At 46.6% G+C, this 21593-nt stretch overlaps 1 protein-coding gene across 1 annotated transcript in view; it reads left to right on the top strand.

Annotated features, from left to right (window-relative positions):
* The window catches only part of PPP1R21 (protein phosphatase 1 regulatory subunit 21), an 89876-nt gene extending 76379 nt beyond the window's left edge, over window positions 1-13497 (top strand). Inside the window, exon 22 of the mRNA XM_006129256.4 lies at window positions 11738-13497. Coding sequence (XP_006129318.1) covers window positions 11738-11767 — 30 coding nt within the window. The 3' untranslated portion in view covers window positions 11768-13497. The remainder of the gene's footprint in view (window positions 1-11737) is intronic.
* The last annotated feature ends 8096 nt before the right edge of the window (window positions 13498-21593 follow it).

The following is a 21593-nucleotide window of genomic DNA, read 5'->3' as shown; positions in this document are numbered from 1 at the left end:
CCGGTACCATGATACTGAAAAGCATAGAGTGAGTCTGTCACAAGAGCTAAGAAAGTGAAACCCTGTGCCTCAGCATCTAAAATAGCCAGTAAACCCTTGGCACTGAGCATATCTGCACTCCTGCTGCCACCTACTGTTGGCACTATGAACTCCAGCCAGATGCCCATGCGCACGTTGCAGCACACTGTACCATGCTGTTCTGTCGCACCAGTACCAAGCTCAGCCACATCACATCAACTCTTGCACCACAGAGACTTATCTGTCCCCAATACCTGTCTCCCTGCCTCAGTCCTGATGGTGCCTCCATACACAGGGCTTTTGCACAGCCCGGCTCTCCACGGTTGTCAATATACCACTATAGTAGGGAGGATGAGAGAGAAGAGGACATGATAGGCTTGCCTCAGCAGTCTTCTCCTGTCATTAATCCTGCCATGCAGGCATCACTAGCCACTGGCTTTTCCAGAAACTTTGCAACCTAACCCTGGTTCAGCCAATCATGGATGCTTCCTGTGCCATTCCAGTCACAATGGCCATTCTGGCAACCATGCCCCCAACACTCTGCCTGCAGTTGCTTCCCTTACAAGCACCCACTGGTGCCTCCAGACAGGAGGAATTCTTGGATGTAACTGTCACTTATCTTTCCTGTTCCTCCCCAGGTGTAGCAATTATACTTCCACCTTCACCATGATAGAGAATTTCAAGCAGTTTCAGGAACTCTTCAAAAGAGTGGCAGCTTCTCTGGAAGAGGTCCAGGAATTGTGCCATAAGAGAGAGGACATACTACCTCCACTTCATCCAAAATCGCCTTCCCATTACTGAGGCAATTATGGACCCTGCCAGATTACGCTGGCAAACCCCAGCTATGATTCCACATTCCTGTAAAAGACCCAATAAGAAATATTATGTACCAACCAAAGGCACTGAATTTCTATTCTTACATCCAATGCCAAATTCCTTGCTTATCGAGGCAATAAATGAAAGAGGAAAGAAACAGTACTACAGGTATACCCCATATGACAAAGAATAGTTGCAAAGCATACTCAACTGCAACATTAAATTGAGAATCTTCAATGATGTGGTCCTACTGGCGAAATACAGTCCTAATATCTATGCAAACCTGTCTTAGTTTACAAACTTTATTCCTGAAGACAAATGAGAACAGTACAATGCCATCATTATTGAGGGTAACCTCATTACTAGACCAGTGCTTCAAGCCATGCTCAACTCTGCTGATTCTACAGTGAGGTGGTTGAGAGGAGAGTTTCCTGGTTTCACCTGTCTGGCTTTCCAAAGCCTGTCTGCTGGGGAGGACTTGACATTTGAAGATGCCAAGCTCTTTGCAGAGAAGACCAGACAAGTCATTACACACACTGGAAAAACTCTCAGACTACTTTACAATCCCTAGGTTGTCATACACCTCAAAACAACATACAGACCACTTATCAAACTCAGCTGTGATTCTGAATACCCTCTTAAACTCAGGAAAAGTGCTGGCACTTAACATTAAAAAGGTTGTAGAGCCGTTTTTAAACTAAGGGCTGGGTAAAAAGCTGACAGGTGCGGAGGACCACATGGATCAGACTGAGGCATCTCTTAGAGGAGGGTCTATTAATAGAGATTCTCTATGTTCTAGTCAGGAGGAGGGGATAGAAGTATGGGTCAGATCAGATGAGGCACAATCAAATAAAGTCTAACACATCAGGAAATGGCAGACAGATAAATAGTGACAATTTTTTAAAGTGCTTATTCACAAATGCTAGAAGTCTAAATAATAAAATGCTAAGTTTTAAAGGAGGCTATTGATATAATAGGCATCATGGAAACTTGGTGGAATGAATGGGACCCAGTCATATCAGGGTACAAAATATATTGGAAGGATAGAACAGATCATGCTGGTGGGGGAGTGGCACTGTAAGTGAAAGAAAATATAGAGTCAAATGAAGTAAAAATCTTAAATGAGCCAAAATGTTCCATAGAACATTAGTAATAGTAATTCCATGCTCCAATAGTAAGAATAGAGCAGTAGGGATATATTAACCACTTGATCATGACAGTGATAGTGACTGTTATATGCTAAGGGAATTTTTCTTCACTCAGTGCACAGTCAACCTGTGGAACTCCTTGTCAGAGGATGAAGTGACAGCTAGAACTTTAACAGGATTCAAAAAAGAGGGAATGGTGTCCCTAGCCTCTGTTTCTCTGGAGGTGCGTGACAGGGGAGGGAACATGTGAGGATTATCTGTTGTGTTCCCTCCTTCTGGGGCATCTGCTATTGGACACTGTCAGCAGATAGGATACTGGGCTGGATGGACCGTTGGTCTGACTCAGTATGGCCATTCTTATGTAAAGTGTTTTACAACTGGCAGAGCCACAGACAGAAAAACCCCAGGAGAAGGGAATCTGTCTCCTTAACTACTGCTTCCCAGTCCTCAACCTCCAAACAGCAGATTTGAAGTCTTGGTCGAAGGCTCAAGAACCCCATCATTCTCAATGCTGGCACCATCACCCAATGGCAACGTTTTGGTGATCGCTTAATCCCATTTTATCCCATCTGGCATTCCATCATCAAGGACAGATAGGTATTGGAAATCATCAAAGCAGGTTACTCCATCTCCCTTACTTCCAAATATCCTAACTCTGCAGGTTTCTGCCAAGATGTGTGTGTATATAGTTTCTAGGCCACTTTTTGTCACCTATAGCTTTTTAGGCCACTCTTTTCATCCAGCGTTTTACTTGTGCTCTCTTCAAGCTTGGCCACAGACACTGAGCAAATTGTGCCTATGAGAAATGTACTGACTCCTCACCATATCCAGTGCAGTCAAGTAATCCTTGTAATGGTGGACCAACCAGATATCATCTGGCATGCCCTTCATACAAAATCTGCCTATCCTTACCATTACTACAGATCCATCCCTCTTAAGCTGGGGACATACCTACAGACACGTTCCATGCAGGCTTGCTGGTCTACAGTGGAGTTCCACCTTGATATAAATCTACTGGCTTGCTGGACTCCACGTCTGGCTTGTTGGTCTAGGGCTATGATCCTCGCTTAGGATGCAAGAGATTCTGGGTTCATATCCTGGACAAGCCCTGACCGTTCTTCCTCCACAAATCTCTGGGTCTGTATTTAATGTATCTGAGGGTACTGAGGGAGTTAGCAAATGTCATTGAAGAGCCTTTAGCGTTGAAAACGCATGGAGATTAGGAGAAGTCCCAGATGATTGGAAAAAGGCTAATGTAGTGCCCATCCTTTAAAAAAAAAAAAAGGGGGGGGGGGAGGACAATCCAGGGAACTACAGACCAGTCAGCCGAACCTCAGTCCCCAGAAAAATCACAGAAAGGATCCTCAAGGAATCCATTTTGAAGCACTTGGAAGAGAGGAAAATGATCAGGAATAGTCAACATGGATTCATGAAGGGCAAGTTGTGCCTGACCAGTCTGATTAGCTTCTATAATGAGGTAACTGGCTCTGTGGATATGGGAAAGTCTCATAGACTCATAGGCTGTGTCTACACTGGGCCACTTATTCCAGAAAATCAGCCGCTTTTCCGGAATAAGCTGCGAGCTGTCTACACTGGCCCTTGAATTTCCAGAAAAGCAACGATGCTCTACTGTACAAAATCAGCCGCTATTCCGGAAAAACTATTCTGCTCCCGCTCGGGCATAAGTCCTTATTCCAGAACACTGTTCCGAAAAAGGGCCAGTGTAGACAGCCCAGTAGTCTTTTCCGGAAAAAAGCCCCAATCACGAAAATGGCGATCGGGGCTCTTTTCCGGAAAAGCGCGTCTACATTGGCCACAGACGCTTTTCCAGAAAAAGGGCTTTTCCGGAAAAGCAGCCTGCCAATATAGACACTCCTTTTCCGGAAAAATTGAAAATGGAATAGTATTCCGTTTTAAGCATTTCCGGAAATTCATGCCAGTGTAGACACAGCCATAGACTTTAAGGTCAGAAGGGACCATTATGATCATCTAGTCTGACCCCCTGCACAGTGCAGGCCACAGAATCTCACCGACCCCCTCCTAGAATAATCCTTTCACCTAGATCTCAGATATTGAAGCCTTCAAATACTTTGAAGACCCCATGGATGCAGAGAATCCTCCAGCTGTGATCTGTACCCCATGCTACAGAGGAAGGCGAAAAACTTCCAGGGCCTCTGCCAATCTACCCTGGAGGAAAATTCCTTCCTGACCCCAAATATGGCGATCAGCTAAACCCTGAGCATGTGGGCAAGACTCATCAGCCAGACACCCAGAAAGTTCTCTATAGTAACTCCTATCATCCGTCCATTGACCTATTTACCACTGATAATGAATGGTCAATTGGTTACCAAGATCATGTTATCTCGTCAAACCATCCCCTTCATAAACCCAGCTAGTTCAATCTTGAAGCCAGATAGATCTTTTGCCCCCACTACTTCCCTTGGAAGGCCGTTCCAGAATCTCACTCCTCTAATGGTTAGAAACCTTCGTCTAATCTCAAGTCTAAACTTCCTACTAGCCAGCTTATAGCCATTTGTTCTTGTGTCCACATTGGTATTAAGCTTAAATAATTCCTCTCCCTCCCTGGCATTTATCCCTGTAATATATTTAAAGAGTGCAATCATGTCCCCTCTCCGCCTTCTTTTGGTTAAGGTAAACAAGTCAAGCTCCCTGAGTCTCCTTTCATAAGACAGGTTTTCCATTCCTCGGCCCTTCTTTGTACCTGTTCCAGTTTAAATTCATCCTTCTTAAACATGGGAGACCAGAACTGCACACAGTATTCCAAATGGGGTCTCACCAATGCCTTGTATAATGGTACTAACACCTCCTTATCCCTACTGGAAATTCCTCGCCTAATACATCCCAAGACCGTATTAGCCTTTTTCACAACCATGTCACAATGGCGGTTCATAGTCATCCTATGATCAACCAGGACTCCGAGGTCCTTCTCCTCCTCCATTTCTTCCAACTGATGTGTCCCCAGCTTATAACTAAAATTCTTGTTATTAATCCCTAAATGCATAACCTTACACTTCTCACTATTAAATTTCATCCTATTGCTATCACTCCAATTTACAAGATCATCCATATCTTCCTGTATGAGATCCCGATCCTTTTCTGAATTGGCAATACCTCCCAACTTTGTGTCATCCACTGCATTTCCTTTATCTAAAAGTCAGTGGATGTGATATACCTTGACTTAGCAAAGCTTTTGATACGCTTTCCCACAATATTCTTAACAGCAAGTTGAGGAAGTATGGATTGGATAAATGGACTACAAGGTAGATAGAAAGCTGGCTAGATTGTTGGGCCCAACGGGTTATGATCAATGGCTTGACGTCCAGTTGGTGTTTGGTTTCTAGCAGAGTGCCCCAAAGATCAGTTCTAAGGCCAGTTTTGTTCAATATCTTTATTAATAAACTTAAACAACAAATAGTCTGGTAGCGCTTTATAGACTAACAACATGTAGGTGGTATCATGAGCTTTTAGATGAAGAAGTGGTCTGTGCCCACAAAAGCTCGTGATACCTACCATCTACATGTTTTGTTAGTCTGGTAGCACTTTATAGACTTGGTTGTGTTTTAAGTTTATCCTGTACAGACTAACTTGGCTACCTCCAAAGTATCTTTATTAATGACCTGGATAAGGGGATAGATTGCACCTTCAGCAAGTTTGCGGATAACACTAAGCTAGGGGGAGAAGTAGATATGTTGGAGGGCAGGGATAGTGTTAGAGAGGAAACAGACAACCCAGGAGTGAATGGGGTAAAAGGGACAGCTTTATTGCCTACACATATTTACCTCAAACATTCAACACAATGTCCGAGCGGCCACAACCTGATGTTAATCACACCCTTTTACTTATTTTAGTATGTTAATTCACATGTCTATCACTACTTTTCCTAAAGCTTATTTAGTAATGTTAACTCCCATAAAATTGAATATTAATAAGCAAATAATGAATACAATTATGCTCACCCCTTATTACTATTTACGAAATTTCTGATTAACACATTCCTATGCTACAAACTAGCAGGTTACAGAGATTACAAAGAATTCAACCCTGAAGATGTTATGCAGAGCCAATGAGGATAAGCAAGAGAACAACAAAGTAGAACAACTCCATACTTATCTAGTTTACTAGGCTACAGAATAGAGAGAGAGAGAGAGCAAGTTTATATATCAAAGATAATGCTGGTCTCAACTGAACTACAAAACAAAAGGAAAAAGCATGTATAAGGGAAATGCTGTGGCTGACCCTGGCCACTAATGCAAAAGTCCATTCCAAACCTATTGATTTTTACAACCCCCAACAGATCTGGATGAGGGGATGGATTACACCCTAAGCAAGTTTGCGGATGACACTAAGCTAGAAGGAGAGGTGGATACGTTAGAGGGCAGGGATAGGGTCCAGAGTGACCTAACCGAATTGGAAGTTTGGGCCAACAGAAATGTGGTGAGGCTCAACAAGGACAAGTGTAGAGTCCTGCACTTGGGACGGAATAATCCCAAGCATTGTTACAGGCTGAGGACCGACAGGCTAAGTAGCAGTTCTACAGAAAAGGACCTGGGGATTACAGTGAATGAGAAGCTGGATATGAGTCAATAGTGTGCCCTTGTAGCCAAGAAGGCTAATGGCATATTAGGGTGCATTAGGAGGAGCATTGCCAGCAGATCTAGAGAAGTGATTATTCCCTTTTATTCGGCTCTGGTGAGGCCACATCTGGAGTATTGTGTCCAATTCTGGGCCCCCCACTACAGAAAGGATGTGGCTGTATTGAAGAGGGTCCAGTGGAGGGCAACCAAAATGATTAGAGGATTGGAGCACATGACCTACAAGGAGTAAGGATGTTAAAATGCGGTTAATTGATTAGTCAACAGAACTTCCATCGACTAGTCGATAAGCACTTCCATATTCCTCTTTTGAAATGTACAAGAGCTCTTTCTGGGGCACTTGTACATTTCAAAGGAAGAATGTGGAACTCCGCGTGCAGCCCAGGGCCAGTGGGAAATCCCGCTGATGCCGGGCTGCACACAGCATGCCTGCTTTGAAATGCACAAGAGTCCCCAGCTGACCCTGGGCTTCACGGTTGCACCTTTGAATTGCGCTGCCACTTTGAAGTACCCCTCCCCCCATTACTGCCTCTATCTCATAGAGGCAGCGGGGGGGGGGGGGGAGGATGTTGACTAGTCAAAAGAGTATTCAATAAGAAAATACTTATTGGACAATCAACTAGTCTTAACATCCCTAACGAGCCGAGACTGAAGGATTTGGGCTTGTTTAGTCTGCAGAAGAGAAGAGTGAGGGGGGGATTTGATAGCAGCCTTCAACTTCCTGAAGGGAGGTTCCAAAGAGGATGGAGAGAGGCTGTTCACAGTAGTGACGGATGGCAGAACAAGGAGCAATGGTCTCAAGTTGCAGTGGGGGAGGTCTAGGTTGGATATTAGGTAAAACTATTTCCCTAGGAGGGTGGTGAAGCACTGGAACGTGTTACCTAGGGAGGGGGTGGAATCTCCATCCCTAGAGGTTTTTAAGTCTCGGCTTGACAAAGCCTTGGCTGGGTTGATTAGTTAGGGTTGGTCCTGCTTTGGGCAGGGGGTTGGACTCGATGACCTCCTGAGGTCTCTTGCAGCCCTAGAATTCTATGAGTGTACTGGAACTTTATGTGGTTTGCAGTGTCTGCTCACACTTCCTGCCATTGATCTGAAACAAAACAATACAGATTCTCACAGACACTGTCACAAGTGTGTTTGTGCTCCCCACTGTCTGTTTATGCAGATCACATTCCCTATGCATTGAAGCCATCCATCTCTGGCAATGATGAATCAAACACAATGTCCATGTGATAGCTATGTACTGACCTGGCTGCCAGAACAACGCGGCAGATGCTCTGAGTGGGAGCTCTATCAAGAAAACAAATGGGAGTTGAAAACATGTCATTCCAGATATTTCCTAATTGTGGAGGGCACCTCGGCAACTTCAAAAACCTCCAAATGCCCCAATTCTGCTTCACGGCAGGACTCAAGCCATCACTCTGAGTGATGCCTTCCTCATCAGGTGGAAAACCCTCTTACTATATGACTCTTCTCCTTCCCCTCCCCCCCCAATCATACCGCAAGTACTCTACAATATAAAACAGGAAAGGGCTAGAGCAGAGGCGGGCAATAATTTTTGATAAGTGGCCACTCCAAGATTTTGGAAAGTGGTCAAGGGCCACACTTTTCTGTGCAGAGGCTGTGGGGTCTGGGATGAAGGCTGGGTGCAGAAGGGATATCAGGGTAGGGGGTGGCATCTGAAGGAGAGGGCTGTGGTCTGGGTCAGGAGATTGGGGTGCAAAGTCCAGGAGTGGATATGGGTGCAGGAGAGGATTCTGTCCTCGGGGAAGAGTATAAGATAGGGTGTAGGGTGTTGGAGGGAGTTGGATGTGGGATGGTATGAGGTTCCAGAGGCAGGCTCTGTTCAGGAGGTGCTTACCTAGCAGCTTCTGGCCAGCAGCACTCTCAAGCAGGCTTTCCTGCCTGCCAGCAGTCTCCGACTGTCTGTTTCATATGCCTCTGTGCTCTACGAGGGAGGTGTAGACTTCATCTATTACCCTCACCCCCCAGAAAAATGTCTCAGGTCCTTGGCTGGAAATTGGCCAGTGGGAGCTGAGAAATTGTACTGTACTGCCCCCCGGGCCCAGCAAAATCTCTCAGTTCCTATTGGCAGGTTTCCAGCTAATAGGAACTGAGAGATTTTGCTAGGAATGGGGGCAGTGAAGGCTCCCCCTGGAGCACAGAGAGCCACAGAGAGCAGCTAGCCCAGTGGTGGGCAATAATTTTTTTTGGAAAGGGGGCCACTTTATAAATTTCTGAAGTGGTCACGGGCTGCCTCAGAAGGCACCTTAGGTAAAAGGGCTGGGCCCAGGAAACTTTGAGTGGTCCTCCATCCTCAGATCCTGATTGGCCTGGGGGTAGAGGAGCGTGTGAGGTCTTTCTCCTCTGCACTGATAGGGGTGCCTACTGCCTAGAGAACAGCTGGCTGTCAGCCTGAACAGCTTGCGGTTTCCTCTAAGCACTGCGTGCCCCTGGGAAGTCTCCACACCCCACCGCGCTCCCTCCGCCCCCAGGCCAACCAGGGAGTGCACACCCCCTCGCCTCCCCCACACCAAAAGAGGAAGGATGGATGGACTCAGCAGCATCAGGAGAGGGGCTGAAAGGAGGCTTTCCCCTTAGTTTGGGAGGTGCAGCGCCTTGCCTCCCCTGGCCTCGCTGTGCCTCCTAGCTGCTGGGAAGGGGCAGGGGAGTGGACATAGCCTCTGGCTCCTCCAGCCGCCAGGGGCACGCAGTTTCCTCCTGGCAGGGTGGGGCAGGTAGCAAGAGACTTCACATGCTCCCTCATCCCCAGGCCCTGAGAGTATTTCGTATGCTCCCCCTGCCAGGGGCATGTGGTTCCCTCTAGTTCCCTGGCGAGGGAGACTTCGTGCACTCCCCTGTCCCCAGGTCTCGATTGGCCTGGGGGCGGGGGAGCAGCAGGGTGGCCGTGGGCCAGATCAACCTGCTTGACAGACCAGATTCAGCCCGTGGAGGCCCCTTTGCCCACTCCTGTGCTAGCTTTCTGAGCAGTGCTGCTCCATGCTGCCAGGGTGGGTGGCTGGATTAAAAGGCTTGGTGGGCTGTTTCTTGCCCATCCCTCAGCTAGCATGATCCTATCAGCACCCACATGACCCAACAAACCTGTTATCCATAGCTTCTTCCACGGCAGTCTGTCTACTGCACGGGATCCACCTCTGCCTCAAATCCTATTGCAGCCTGTAGGCTGCATCATTCATCCAGATCCTCACAAATTTCAACTCAAATCATGGCTACATCATAGCTTTTGAGATCCGCAATGACACATTCCACAGAAGTACAGAGCATCTTGTTAAACGCCTGAAGGGATGCTACCCCGCACGCACGCACGCACACACGGAAACACTTGTAATCATGGTGCCAACAGAAACAGACTGTGCCAGCCGCTCTCCCACTCATTCTAGACTACTTACTTGAACTGTAACTAGGCTTTCTATACCTTCAGTCCACATCTACCTGCCAGCTATTACAGCTTCTCATCATAAAATCAATGAATTCTCTATTTTCACCTGTCCATCGCCAAACCCTTTTTAAAGGGCCTCTCAAACTCCTATGTAGATGTGCAAAAACCAGCTCCACCATCAGACTTCAAATCTAGCCCTCCATGCCCTCACTGGATCTCTCTTCAAGCCATTAACTAGAAGTTCCATATTACACCCGTCTATGAAGGTTGCATTTCTAGTGGCCATTATATCAGCCATACAGTGGGAGAACTAGCAGCTCTTATGGCTGACCTGCCCTGGTCCACTTTTAAAAAAAGTAAGGTGTGTCAGATCATATCCTAAATTAGTACTTGAATTGCTCTCTTCCTTTCATCTCAAACACTGTTTACCCACATTTTTCCCAAAGCCACTAACAGAGTTACACACTCTGGATGTCCAGGGCTCTCGCAAGTCTCCAGAACTATTTCTTTCCACCACTGATTTCTAAACTGATTTAGCTATTTCTAAACAGTGCCTGTTCAAATGGCTATCCGTCTGTTCTAACTTTGCTATCTCCACTGAGCAACAACCCCCTGCAGGGATCCGCATGCATTCTACTGGGAGTCTCTCTACATCAGTAGCCTTTCTCAACATCCTGATGGAAATTTGCAGACCACAAACTGGATTCACCACACACTTTTAAACAATACTCTGCATTGATACAACATGCATTTTTCCTGTGGGCTCCCATAGTGTCTTTATCCATTACAACTTCAACTCCGAAGCCCCCTCCTTCCTTCAGAGAGCACTGTTCTGCAGTCACCCAGAGGCACAAGTGCAGTATTGGACATACTTTGAGACGTGTGTCCTCATGGGTACCCCAGTACTTTCCCTCTCCCCTCTGTTTCCAACTTCTGTTCTGTACGCACTCTGTAGCAGAGAAGGAAGGGAAGTAGGTTGGGCTGCACAGCATTGGTTAACTGCCTGAGGCAGCACAAGATATGTGTGGACCAACTGGGCACTGATACTGTAAATCTCTGGCTATGAGTGCAAGGGCACAACAGCTGAAAAAGTGGAGCACCTACAGGACACAATCTCTAAGAATTTACGTGACTATGCAAGGGGAGTAACTTGCATTTGAAATCGTAATTTACTTTCAGATAAAATGTGAATAATTGTGAAATCTTCTCCCTGTATACAGAACACCAGTTTTTCAGATTGCTGGCTTTGAATATTTTTGAATTAATCTTACAGACAATGTTTCTTTAATATTTAATTTCTTGTATGTGAAAAGAATTACTGTCGTATCTATCTAGACCTACTGTGTAGATTTTGTAAAAGCATGTTTTGTAGTAATTTTTGAGGTAGTGTTAGTATATATGAAGGTATAATCCTGAAAACATGGACACAACTCCAGTGCCTTTCTTCTAACTTTTAATAAGACTAAAATTTGTGGTTTTGGTGACAGTGAAAGTTGTCCTCCTTTCTTCCTCTAGTTATAACAAATCTAATGGGAATGTATAGAATAGACACTACATTTTAAATACAGAAACTTTCTTCTTTCCCTTTGAAATGTAATGGCTTTTCCGCTATGTTTTTTTCTTTTGTAATGTTTTTTTCCCTCTGTATAGGCAGTGATTGAGGCATCTCGTGCTCCTGTTTGACTGGTACACATTATTTTGATATTAATTATGTTCTGTGTATTGTTTTTCTGTTACTACAGGGAAATTCCAAGAAGAACAAAAGTCGGTAGTTTATGGTCAAACAACAGTCTTTCAGATGCTGCTACTGCGGCTACACGGAATTGCGGATGATGAAAATTCAATGTCACCCTCTTGAGCTAGCTCTTTAAAGGAACAGAGGTGGTTTGGTGTTGACCCACTTATAAGTTATTTGGTGCTGTATATGGCTTTCACACATTTAGAACTTGTAATCAGTAAAGCAGACAGAACTTAATGTTGGCAGTAAAACAAACTCCATGGTTAACCTGCATCAAAAATCCCTTAGGTTGTTTTTACTGTGCACATTTTGAAATTAGGTTTTATGTAATCTAATAAAAATGATGTGTATTTTCAAATTCAAATTTTCAATTGTCATCTATACAGTTTTGTGTTTAAACAGTCAACATTCATACATTCCATTCCTTGCTCTTCTTAAAAAGTTGTCTCCAGATTCATTTGAAAATGTAATTTTTTTGGCCATGTAAGTTGCAGTTATTGCAAGATTATTTCCTCCAGCTCTGATATCTTCCGAATTAGTTGGGATGGTTGCTTAGGAAAATTGATGTCAGTATATTCAAACTTAAAGTGTACTGGCTCAGTCTTGAGTGGGGTATTTGCAATATTAGAAACTTTGGTTTCTCTTACTTGGGGACCATGGGTTTTGAACTGAAGAGGACAAGTAGCTTACTCAAGAATTGCTCAGTGAACTGCAAAGTGTTTTGTATTTTAAAATGTGCTGGTATAAAAATTTGCTTCTAACATTTAGAGCAAAAAGTGAGCATAAAATGTTGAAAAGGAACAAAGATCTTTAAATAAAAGTCCAATCTCAGCAATGTTACAGCTGTTAACAGAGTAAATTGATCTACTACTCTCTAGAAGTTAATTCATTGATGTTTTAAACACTGAATTTGCAAAGCTGTTAAGACATTTTATGGCATTATGAAGAAGACTCCTTAATGAGCTTACTCTAAAAATGTTTTCTACTTGTTTACTCATTGTGATTTATTTAGGAAGGCTGTAAATAATCTCATAAGATTTTCAGCACAGTCTGATGCCACAGGTAGAGAGGTGGGCATGAAATGATTTTCCAATCCCTTAACTATTACCATGAGTTAGCATTGAGAAGAAACTGAAACCTTTTGATAAATGAGGCCAGCCATGCCCTAGAACGTCCGATGCTGTGGTTGTTAGAGCATTTGTGTGAGCAGAGGGAAACCTGGGTTCAAGTCTCTGCTCCAAACCAGGCACAGCAAGGATTTGGTCCTGCATCTCCCACATCCCAGATAAGTGTCTAATCCTCCGGGCAGCTGGTTTTTTTGAAATGTGGTTGGTCTCTCTCCCATTGGAATTGTTCCACTTTGAATAAACATTGGACTGGAGAAAGTGACGCATTGTCTAGGCTAGTGATTATGATTCCCACTTGGCATGTGAATCAGGGTCAAGGCTCTGCTCTAATGAATATGCCAACTGGAAATCCCAGAATACTAATGAACTGTTTTGATGAATTGGCATTTTCCAGTTTAAAAACATTGTCAAATTCCTAATCAGCTCTAGGAATTTGCTCTAGTCAGACACCTGCTATGGTTTCCATAGCACAGTGTCTGACTAAAATCAGTGTTGTTAAATGTTTTATATTGAACTTCTGTTCCATAATGGATAATATGGCACTTATCTGTCCTAAATGCACGATACACTCTGTAATGTTAGCCATGTCACTGTATATAATGCATCTATCATTAAAAAAAATCCATATTGCACATTAGCTATTTCTGAGGTGCCTTTTTTGAGTGTACTGTCTAGATTGCATACTGCCTCTTACAAGCAGCAGTTTTAAGGCTAGCAAAATGCTCAGGGACAAGCACACAGGAAGAGCTATGTTCCATCTAGATTACTTCTGAAAATACAGTGTTGTCTTGGCTCTGAATTGAAAATAGAGTAGCACTGAGAGGCAACATATGTTTGTCTTCTCCTACCTTGAAGTCATCTCTGCAAGAGACTTTTGTCTCGAAGTGAGACACACATTAGGTCTCCAAAGCAACTAATTAAATGTATGTTTTAAAGTATTTAGAGCGTTCATGTTTAAAGGAAGTTGCATAGACAGTCACACCAAAATACCCTTTCTACTTTCTTAAAACTTTGTGAAAAGATCCTTTGAATTTTCCCGAGCTTATTCTCTGCCAGAAGGTGATGTTTTTGGAAAGTTTAATAAAACAGCCCTTTGAAGGCCTTGAGAGAGCCAGCAGCCGCCGCCCAGTGGAACTCTGTCCAGATGTGCGAACAGATACAGGAGCAGAAATAGGCCCTACAGCCAGAGACCCCTCCCTTAGCCAACCTTTGCTCCCTGGTCTTTTAAATGGCCATCTTGGCCATAGCCAGGAGAAGGTTGACGAGGAGGTGCCATGACATTGTGGGGCCATGGAAGGGGTGTGAATAAATTAATAGGTGAAAGGAGAAGTGCAGCCAGAACCTCAACAGGAGGTTCTGGAGGACCCAAAAACAGGGCTGTAACCTGGGGCCCTTGAGGTAAACATGCGCCAGGGTCTCCCTCACACCACAGACGGGGCAAGTGTCAGGAACAGGGGTGAACCATGCCAAGTACACACCTGTGCCATGGAGATTCTCCAGCCAATGTTCCCGGTGGGCCATAGAACTAAGGTGGAGTAAAGACTAGCCCCACGGGGCTCCCCACCCTGTGTTGGTGGTAAGAGGTCCCACCACTTGGTATCTGGGCAGGAGACGAGGGTGGGGAAGTGAAGAGTGTGAAGCACGAGCATGTACAGATCACTCTTTGGTGCAGTTTGAAAGGGGACTGGCTGCAACACATGCTGCTGGCTCAGGTGATGATGGGAACAAGGTTGGAAAGGCATGCAGGGCTGGGAGTCTATGAACAGATCAGGAGGACCAGGGGTGAATTGTGCACCCTCTCACAGAAACCTGTGGAGATAAACCCGAGCAGCAGGTGACAAAGTGTCCCTCACCTCCTGAAGTACATGCTGGGGAGCACAAAGGGTGGAGAGCCCCATGTGCTGGGCGAGTGCTAGAGGATCCAGCCAGTCTCCCAGGTTGTAATCCAGGAGGTCTCCAATCCTGGTGACTTCTGCCAGGGTCAACCTCTGGTGCACCGAAGGGGACTCCACCACCTGCACACAAATATGGGGGTTGTATAGCAGGGGCTCTGCAAGGAGGTCTGCTCCCACGGTGGCTCCCAATGACCTGGTCACCATAAGTAGCTTCCAGCTGTGAAGACAGTCCTGGTAGAAGGTCAGCAGCTCGGAGAGGTCTCATGGAAGACCTCTCAAGGAAAGGAGCTGCCAGTCACACAGGAGCCCTTGGAATCATGAGCCAGTGTGCTCAATGCAGGACTACCTGCATCATATAGAAGCCTCTGGAAGGCCTGAAGGTAGAGGACAGGAACCCCCATGTGCAAACACATCAATCTCTGTCCTCCCTCCTCCAAGGGAAGATGGAGAACCCCTGCAGAAACCCATGGGAGTGCTGCTGTATGTGGGCCAGGAAACCCGGGGTCAGGACCAAGGTGTTGAGACAGTGCCCCAGACCATAGATAGGACCAGTTGGTTCAGCACCAGTGCCCTCCCATGTAGGGAGAGGCACCAGAGCAGTCCTGTCCATCTCTACAACTGCTTAGCCACCCTTGCCAGTTCTCCGGCAGGGAGGGATGCGTGTCAGAAAGGAAAATGCCAAGATAGAGCAGTGGACCTGCACTCCATCAGGTGGCCGGAAGCACGGGTGGGAGGGAGGCAGCCTGCCATCCGACCCTGACCACCAGGCCAGACCTCTTAACCCAGTTGACCCGGACAGAGGAGATCGCCAAGTAAATAGCTTGGCAGGGCACCATCTGTGCCAGGTCTCCAGGGTCTTGGCCCACGAGGAGCACATCATCAGCATATGCTGTCAGGACCAGCTGCATCTCTGGCTCACAGAGCACCAACCCCATCAACCTCTTGCAAAGAAGATGGAGGAAGGGCTCAATGGCCTGACAGCGGATGCCCCTGACATACTCCCCGCCCAAAGCTGACCCGTGCAGTCAGGGTCCAGTTGAGCTTGACCAAACACTCTGCGAAGGTGTACAGCACCTGGAGAAACCCCACAAAGCAGGGCCAGAAGCTGAAGCCCTGCAGAGTGCCCAGGAGGTACCACTGTACATCCGGTCGATGCCTTCTCCTGATCCAAGGACAGGAAGGCAAATGACAGACCATCCCTACACCCTAGCTCTAAGAGATCTGCACCAGATAAAGGTTATCAAAGATGGTGCAACACGGGATGACACAGGTTTGGTCTGGATGGACCACATCTGCCAGCACAGACCTCAGTCTCAGGGAGATGGCTTTGGTGATGATTTTATAGTCCGTGCTGAGGAGCGAGATGGGACGCCAAATCCTCAGACTGTGGAGGTCCCCTTTCTTAGGCAGCAAGGCAAGCTGCACAATACAGGGAGAACCCTGCTCTCTAAGGACTCGACCCAGATGCTGGTAAGGTCTGAGCTGACGTCCCAGAAGACATGGCAGAACTCCATGGTCAGCCCATCCATGCCTGGGGACTTCTTGGTGGGCATGAGAAGGAGGGCTTCCGAGAACTTGACCAGAGAAAGAGGCAGCTTTAGCCAGTCCCAGTCGTCCGTGCTGATCATCGGGAGCTCATTCCAGAGAAATCTGCTATCATCGGCCGGATCTGGGGAGAAAAGGGAGGTGTAGAAGGCTCAAGCCTTCTTGAGCATCTCCACCGGATCCGTGAGGGGGGGTGCCATCCTCTGCCAGAAGGCAGATGACGTGCTTTTTAGCCCACCTATTTTTCTCCAAGATGTAAAAGAAGTGGGAGCAGCGATCCATCTCCCAAAGGAGATGGATGCAAGAATGAACAAAGGCACCCCAGGCCTGAAGGTTGTTGAGGGCCCAGAGTTCCTCCCACTTTTCCTGCTACGTTCCACATAGGAATGGATCTCTGGGGCTGGTGGCCAGCTGCCTCTCTAGCTCTAAAACCTCCTGTTCCAACTGCTCTACCACCACATCCCGCCGCCAGCTGACCCCCTGCGTATAGTCGCGACCAAAGAGCCACGTGTGCACCTTCCCCACATCCCACTACTGCTGTGCTGAGGGAAAGGCGCACCACTGCCCATGAACTCCCAGAAGGATGCCACAAAGCCCACGTCCTCCAGCAGGTTGTTGTAGAAATGCCAGTAGACCAGCCCTGGCCTCTCTGAGAAAAGAGAGGCCGTCATGGCCACCAAGTGGTGGTCTGAGAATGGGGCTGGCCAAATGCTGGAGGAGTGGGTCTGAGAAAGATGACGACGGGAGAGATAAAGGCGGTCCGACCGGGAGTGAAATGACCCTTGACCCTCCACCCAGACAAAGGCAAATGCCGTGTTTTCATCCAGGTGGTTGTCGCACCAGACGTCCACCAGGGAGTGTTGGTCTACTATATCTCCCTGAAGACGTCCGTGGTGACCTGGCGCTGCTTGGACCCTGTCTGGTCCCGTTCCTTGAGGGTGCAGTTGAAATCCCCACCCAGAACCAGTCACTTGTGAGGATCCAGAGAGCCGAGGAAAGCAGACGCCTGCCGGTAGAAGCGGAGCCTCACCAGGCCAGACGTCGGGGCGTAGATGTTAATAAGATTTAATGTCAGCCCCTCCACCCAAACCCGGAGGTGCAGCAGGTGACCCTGCACAACCTCGGCAGTCCCCATCATCTCGGGCTGTAGGTTCGGGGAGAACAGGGTCACCACCCCAGCTTGACGGGTTGACAAGTGGCTGACGCAGACTCTGTCCCCCCATTCCAGGCACCAGATAGCTTCAGCGGCCCGAGCGGTGAGGGTCTCCTGCAGGAAGATGACAGAGAACTCCCTTCCCAAGGGAAGGAGAGAACCTGACACCTGCAGAGACCCAGCCTGCAGCCCTGGGTCTTTAGAGTGGCAAGGATGATCGGCAGCATCGAGAGGGCTGGGGAAGATCCTTGCTGGCAGGAGTGCTGGCAGCACCCATTGGGCCCCGCAGCAAACAGTGACCGTACCCAAAGGTGAGCTGGGCATCATGGAAGGCATGGGACCACTGGTAGTCTGCAGCCCCCCGCCACCCAATCCCTTTATTCTCCCCCAAAATGGCCCTTACGGGTCTGGAGGACGAGATGGAAATCTCCCCAGTGCTGAAGGGCGAGATCCACTTTGTTCTTGGAGCCACGAATGTCCTCCAAGAAACTGCACATCTCGTGCCTCTGTGTGTTGGGCGCCAGGGCCTCAGGCCCCAGAACGTCTTCCATCCAGACCTCCCTATGGGCCCTGCAGACCCCTGGGACTAGTTAATTAGCTTGCTTCCTCAGGCAAATCAATACCTGCAGCCAATTAAAGGCAGTGAGGCTGCTTTAAAAGACTTCCCCCAGTTAAGGAGAGGGGAAAGACAAAGAGTGATGGACTGGAAGGAGAAAGGGTAGAATAAGACGAGGCTGTGTGTGAGCTGAGGGGTGGTTAGCAGGTACCAGAGGGAGATGCTTCGAGGAGTTGTTTGGGGAAGTGGCCCAGGGAAAAAGCTCTCACTTCAAAAGGAAAAACAACCATGACTGTTGCTACTACCTTAGGGCACATCTACACAGCAGGGCTAAACTCGAAATGAGCTATGCAACTTGAGCTACACTAATTGCGTAGCATAAGTCTAAATAGCTTATTTCTACTTTCTGTGCTGTCTTCATAGCAGTTATTTCAAAGTAGAGCACTCTTCCTCTGACTTCCCTTACTCCTTGTACAATGAAGGTTATAGGAGTCAGAGTAAGAAGCCTGTTATTTTGAATTTATTTTGCTGTGTAGATGCACGTTATGTTATTTTGGAGTAACTGACATTATTCTGAAATAATGCTGCAGTGTAGACATAGCCTTAGTGTCCCTGAGCTGGAACCCTGAGTAGTGGGCAGGCCTGGGTTCCCCCCAAACCTTCCTCCTGCTAACTTAGAGACTGCCCGAAGAGGGAAGAGCAGAACTATCACAGGGGTACACCCAAATCATGAACTAGCCTGTGATGAGTATGGCTCAGTAAACTGAGGACCCTGTCTCTTGTAAACCATGTCTCTGAGGATAATATTATCCGCCAGTAGCACAAGACCCACAGGACACGGCCACAGCTTTGACATGCAGCCTCTTCCCAAGTTGCGAACGGTCGAGTTACGACCATTCGCACTTACGACCAAAGCTCCCATGGAGCGGTCGTAAAGGCGGTCCCCGAGTTACGAACGTGACCCGCACTTACAAGCAGCATGGTCGAGTGTAACTCAATGGGGTCCGAGTTACGAATCTTGGAGGATTGAGTTATGGCCAACTGTTTGGTCCGTAACTTGTCCGTAACTCAGAGAGCGACTGTAACGTGTTCCCATTTCTGATGCCTGATTTGTGTCTATTTGTCCTTTGTTGTAGAGACCTTGTGGTTTGGTCAATGGCAGAGGAGCATTGCTGGCACTTAATGACATATAATCTTAGACTGGATGTGCAGTTGTATGAGCCACTGATGTTGTGGCATATATGGTTAGGTCCTGTGATGGTGTTGCTTGTAGAGCTATGTGGACAGAGTTGGCAATGGGATTTGTTGAAGCTGTAAGTTCCTGGGTGAGTGTGTCTGAGGTGTGTTGTGTGGCTTCTGTACTTCTGCTGTTAAATATATCTCTTGGCTTCTGTTATTTCCACCCCAATTCATCTGATGACGTGGGTTTTACCCATGAAAGCTCATGAGTCTATATATTTTGGTCAGTCTCTAAAGTGCCACAGGACCACTGGTTTTTAAAAAATGCAGTCATGTTATCTTGATGGTGCCTGATTATGAAATTATTAACCTTTGCCATTAGGCATATATGTTGTCTTAATTTATTCAACAAATATACTTTGTATTGGGGTGGCAGCCCCACTCCATCAGGGAAAGGGTTAAAAGCAGGCAAGGGAGAGCCTGCATAAACTTAGCCAATCAGGGCCAGGCTTGAACCTATAAAAGGCTGCTGGGCTGAGGAGAACTATGTCATGTCCTGGCAAGCAAGGGAGATGCTCTTTAAATAGAGCAGTGATGAGCAGGCTCAGGGGAGCAGTGAGAGGAAGCTCCAGCTTGATACCTGCCAGGCTGAGGCCTTGATATGGGAGCTTATAAAGTGGGGAAGTGGCCCATGGAACACTGGTAGTCAAGAGGAGTGAAGGAGGGCAGAATATGGCTACTACAATGGAGTCCCTGGATCAGGACCCCCAGGCTTAGGTTTCCCCCTTGCAATGCACCATGCCACATTGGAGTGTGGCCAATAGCCTGCACTTTGTCCCTGAGGCAAGGGACTGGAAATTGGGGCTCTAGTTGGCTATGGAGGCAAGGGCAGAGATTTCAGCTAGATGGCTGATTCCCCTAAAAGGGGGGAGAATGGAGTTTCTGCAGTGGACACCGTGGTTCAGGGAGTGATGTGTATCCAGCTACAGATGGAGACAGCCACATGTAAAACAGGTGACACAGCAGCCAAAGGCAATGCCCTCAAGTTGCCCTGAGTTAATTTTCACCATAACAAACAGGAGTCAGTACCTTGTTTCATTTAAGTGATCAAAACAATTACAGCTTTGAAGGATGTGTATTTTGAGGGACTAGATATCTGAGCAGACTGCTCTGGTCTGAGAGATTACCAGTGTTTTTCAAATGCAGCTGCTATGGCAATATGCAACTACCAGGGAATTTCCCTGTCATAGAAGATTTGGGTTGGAAAAGACACCCCCCCTCCCCCTGCCCGTCAGGGTACGTCTATACTGCAGAGTTTTTCCAGAATAATGGCTGTTATTCTGGAAAAAGAATAGTTCTGTCCACACTGCAATTGTGTTATTTTGACAGAAAGTTGAAATAACGAAGGGCTTTTTCCAACAACGGTAAACTGTGAGCAGCAAGGTGGGGACAGGACCCAGTGCTGGGGGGAGCCGGCTTAAAAGCTGGTTCCCCCCAGCACCATCTTCCCTCCCCCCCCATCTCTATCAGAGGCAGCAGGGGGGAAAAGGGATGCAGCTGCAAAGCAGCTCTTGTCTGCAAGGTTCCCAGTGGGGAGCTGCCCCCCCTCCACGAACAGTGGCTGTTGCCGCCAAGCAACCCCTGTTCATGGCGGCCAGGGCAGGCTGTGAACAGGGGCTGCTCAAGCATATATAGATGATACAAAGTGTATCAACTATACAATTAGCCAGATAATTGCATTTTAAGATCCTTGGTATACACCAATGAAAATTAATTTTTTTAGCAAAATACTGTGAAAGCCAAACAATTTTTTGCTTTTCTGCTGAAAAGTTTGTTTTCCTAAGTAAATTTTTTTTTTTTTTTTAAAAAAGAACCTTTTTCTAGGAAAGAAAATACTTACCATAAAAGCTTTCTGTTTTTTGAAAACCTGATTTTTCATTTAAAAAAATCAATGGAAAAACTTTGATCAACTGTACCCATCATAATCATCACAACTCATCACATAACCAGGGGAAATGAATTATTTAGAAGAATAGCCTACAGTTATTGAAACAATCACTGAACTTTGGTAAAATCTGCCTCACTTTTACTGGAAGAACTTCAGTTACAAGAGAGGCCAAATGAATTTAAAGGATGTTTTGTAGTTGTTGAACATAAACGCAAGATAATACTTTTTTTTTTTTTTTTACTGAAACACTTAGAATGCGAATAAAGGTGAAAAGAATGAGAAATCTGGATATGGACTGCCATATTTGCTAAAGGCAAAAAAGAGTGGGCGGGCCATGACCTCAGGGAAGTCAATGGAAAAATTCCTGGTTTCCATGTGGCCAGGATTTCACCCAGCTTACCTGAATCTCTGTTGTCCTGCACCTCATCTCATCATTTAGATCTGCACAACGTAGAAG

This window comes from Pelodiscus sinensis, chromosome 3, assembly GCF_049634645.1.
Source record: "Pelodiscus sinensis isolate JC-2024 chromosome 3, ASM4963464v1, whole genome shotgun sequence".
In the NCBI taxonomy this organism is placed as follows: Eukaryota; Metazoa; Chordata; order Testudines; family Trionychidae; genus Pelodiscus; species Pelodiscus sinensis.
The sequence above is the reverse complement of the archived record's forward strand: the minus strand, read 5'-3'. Positions and strand labels throughout refer to the sequence as shown.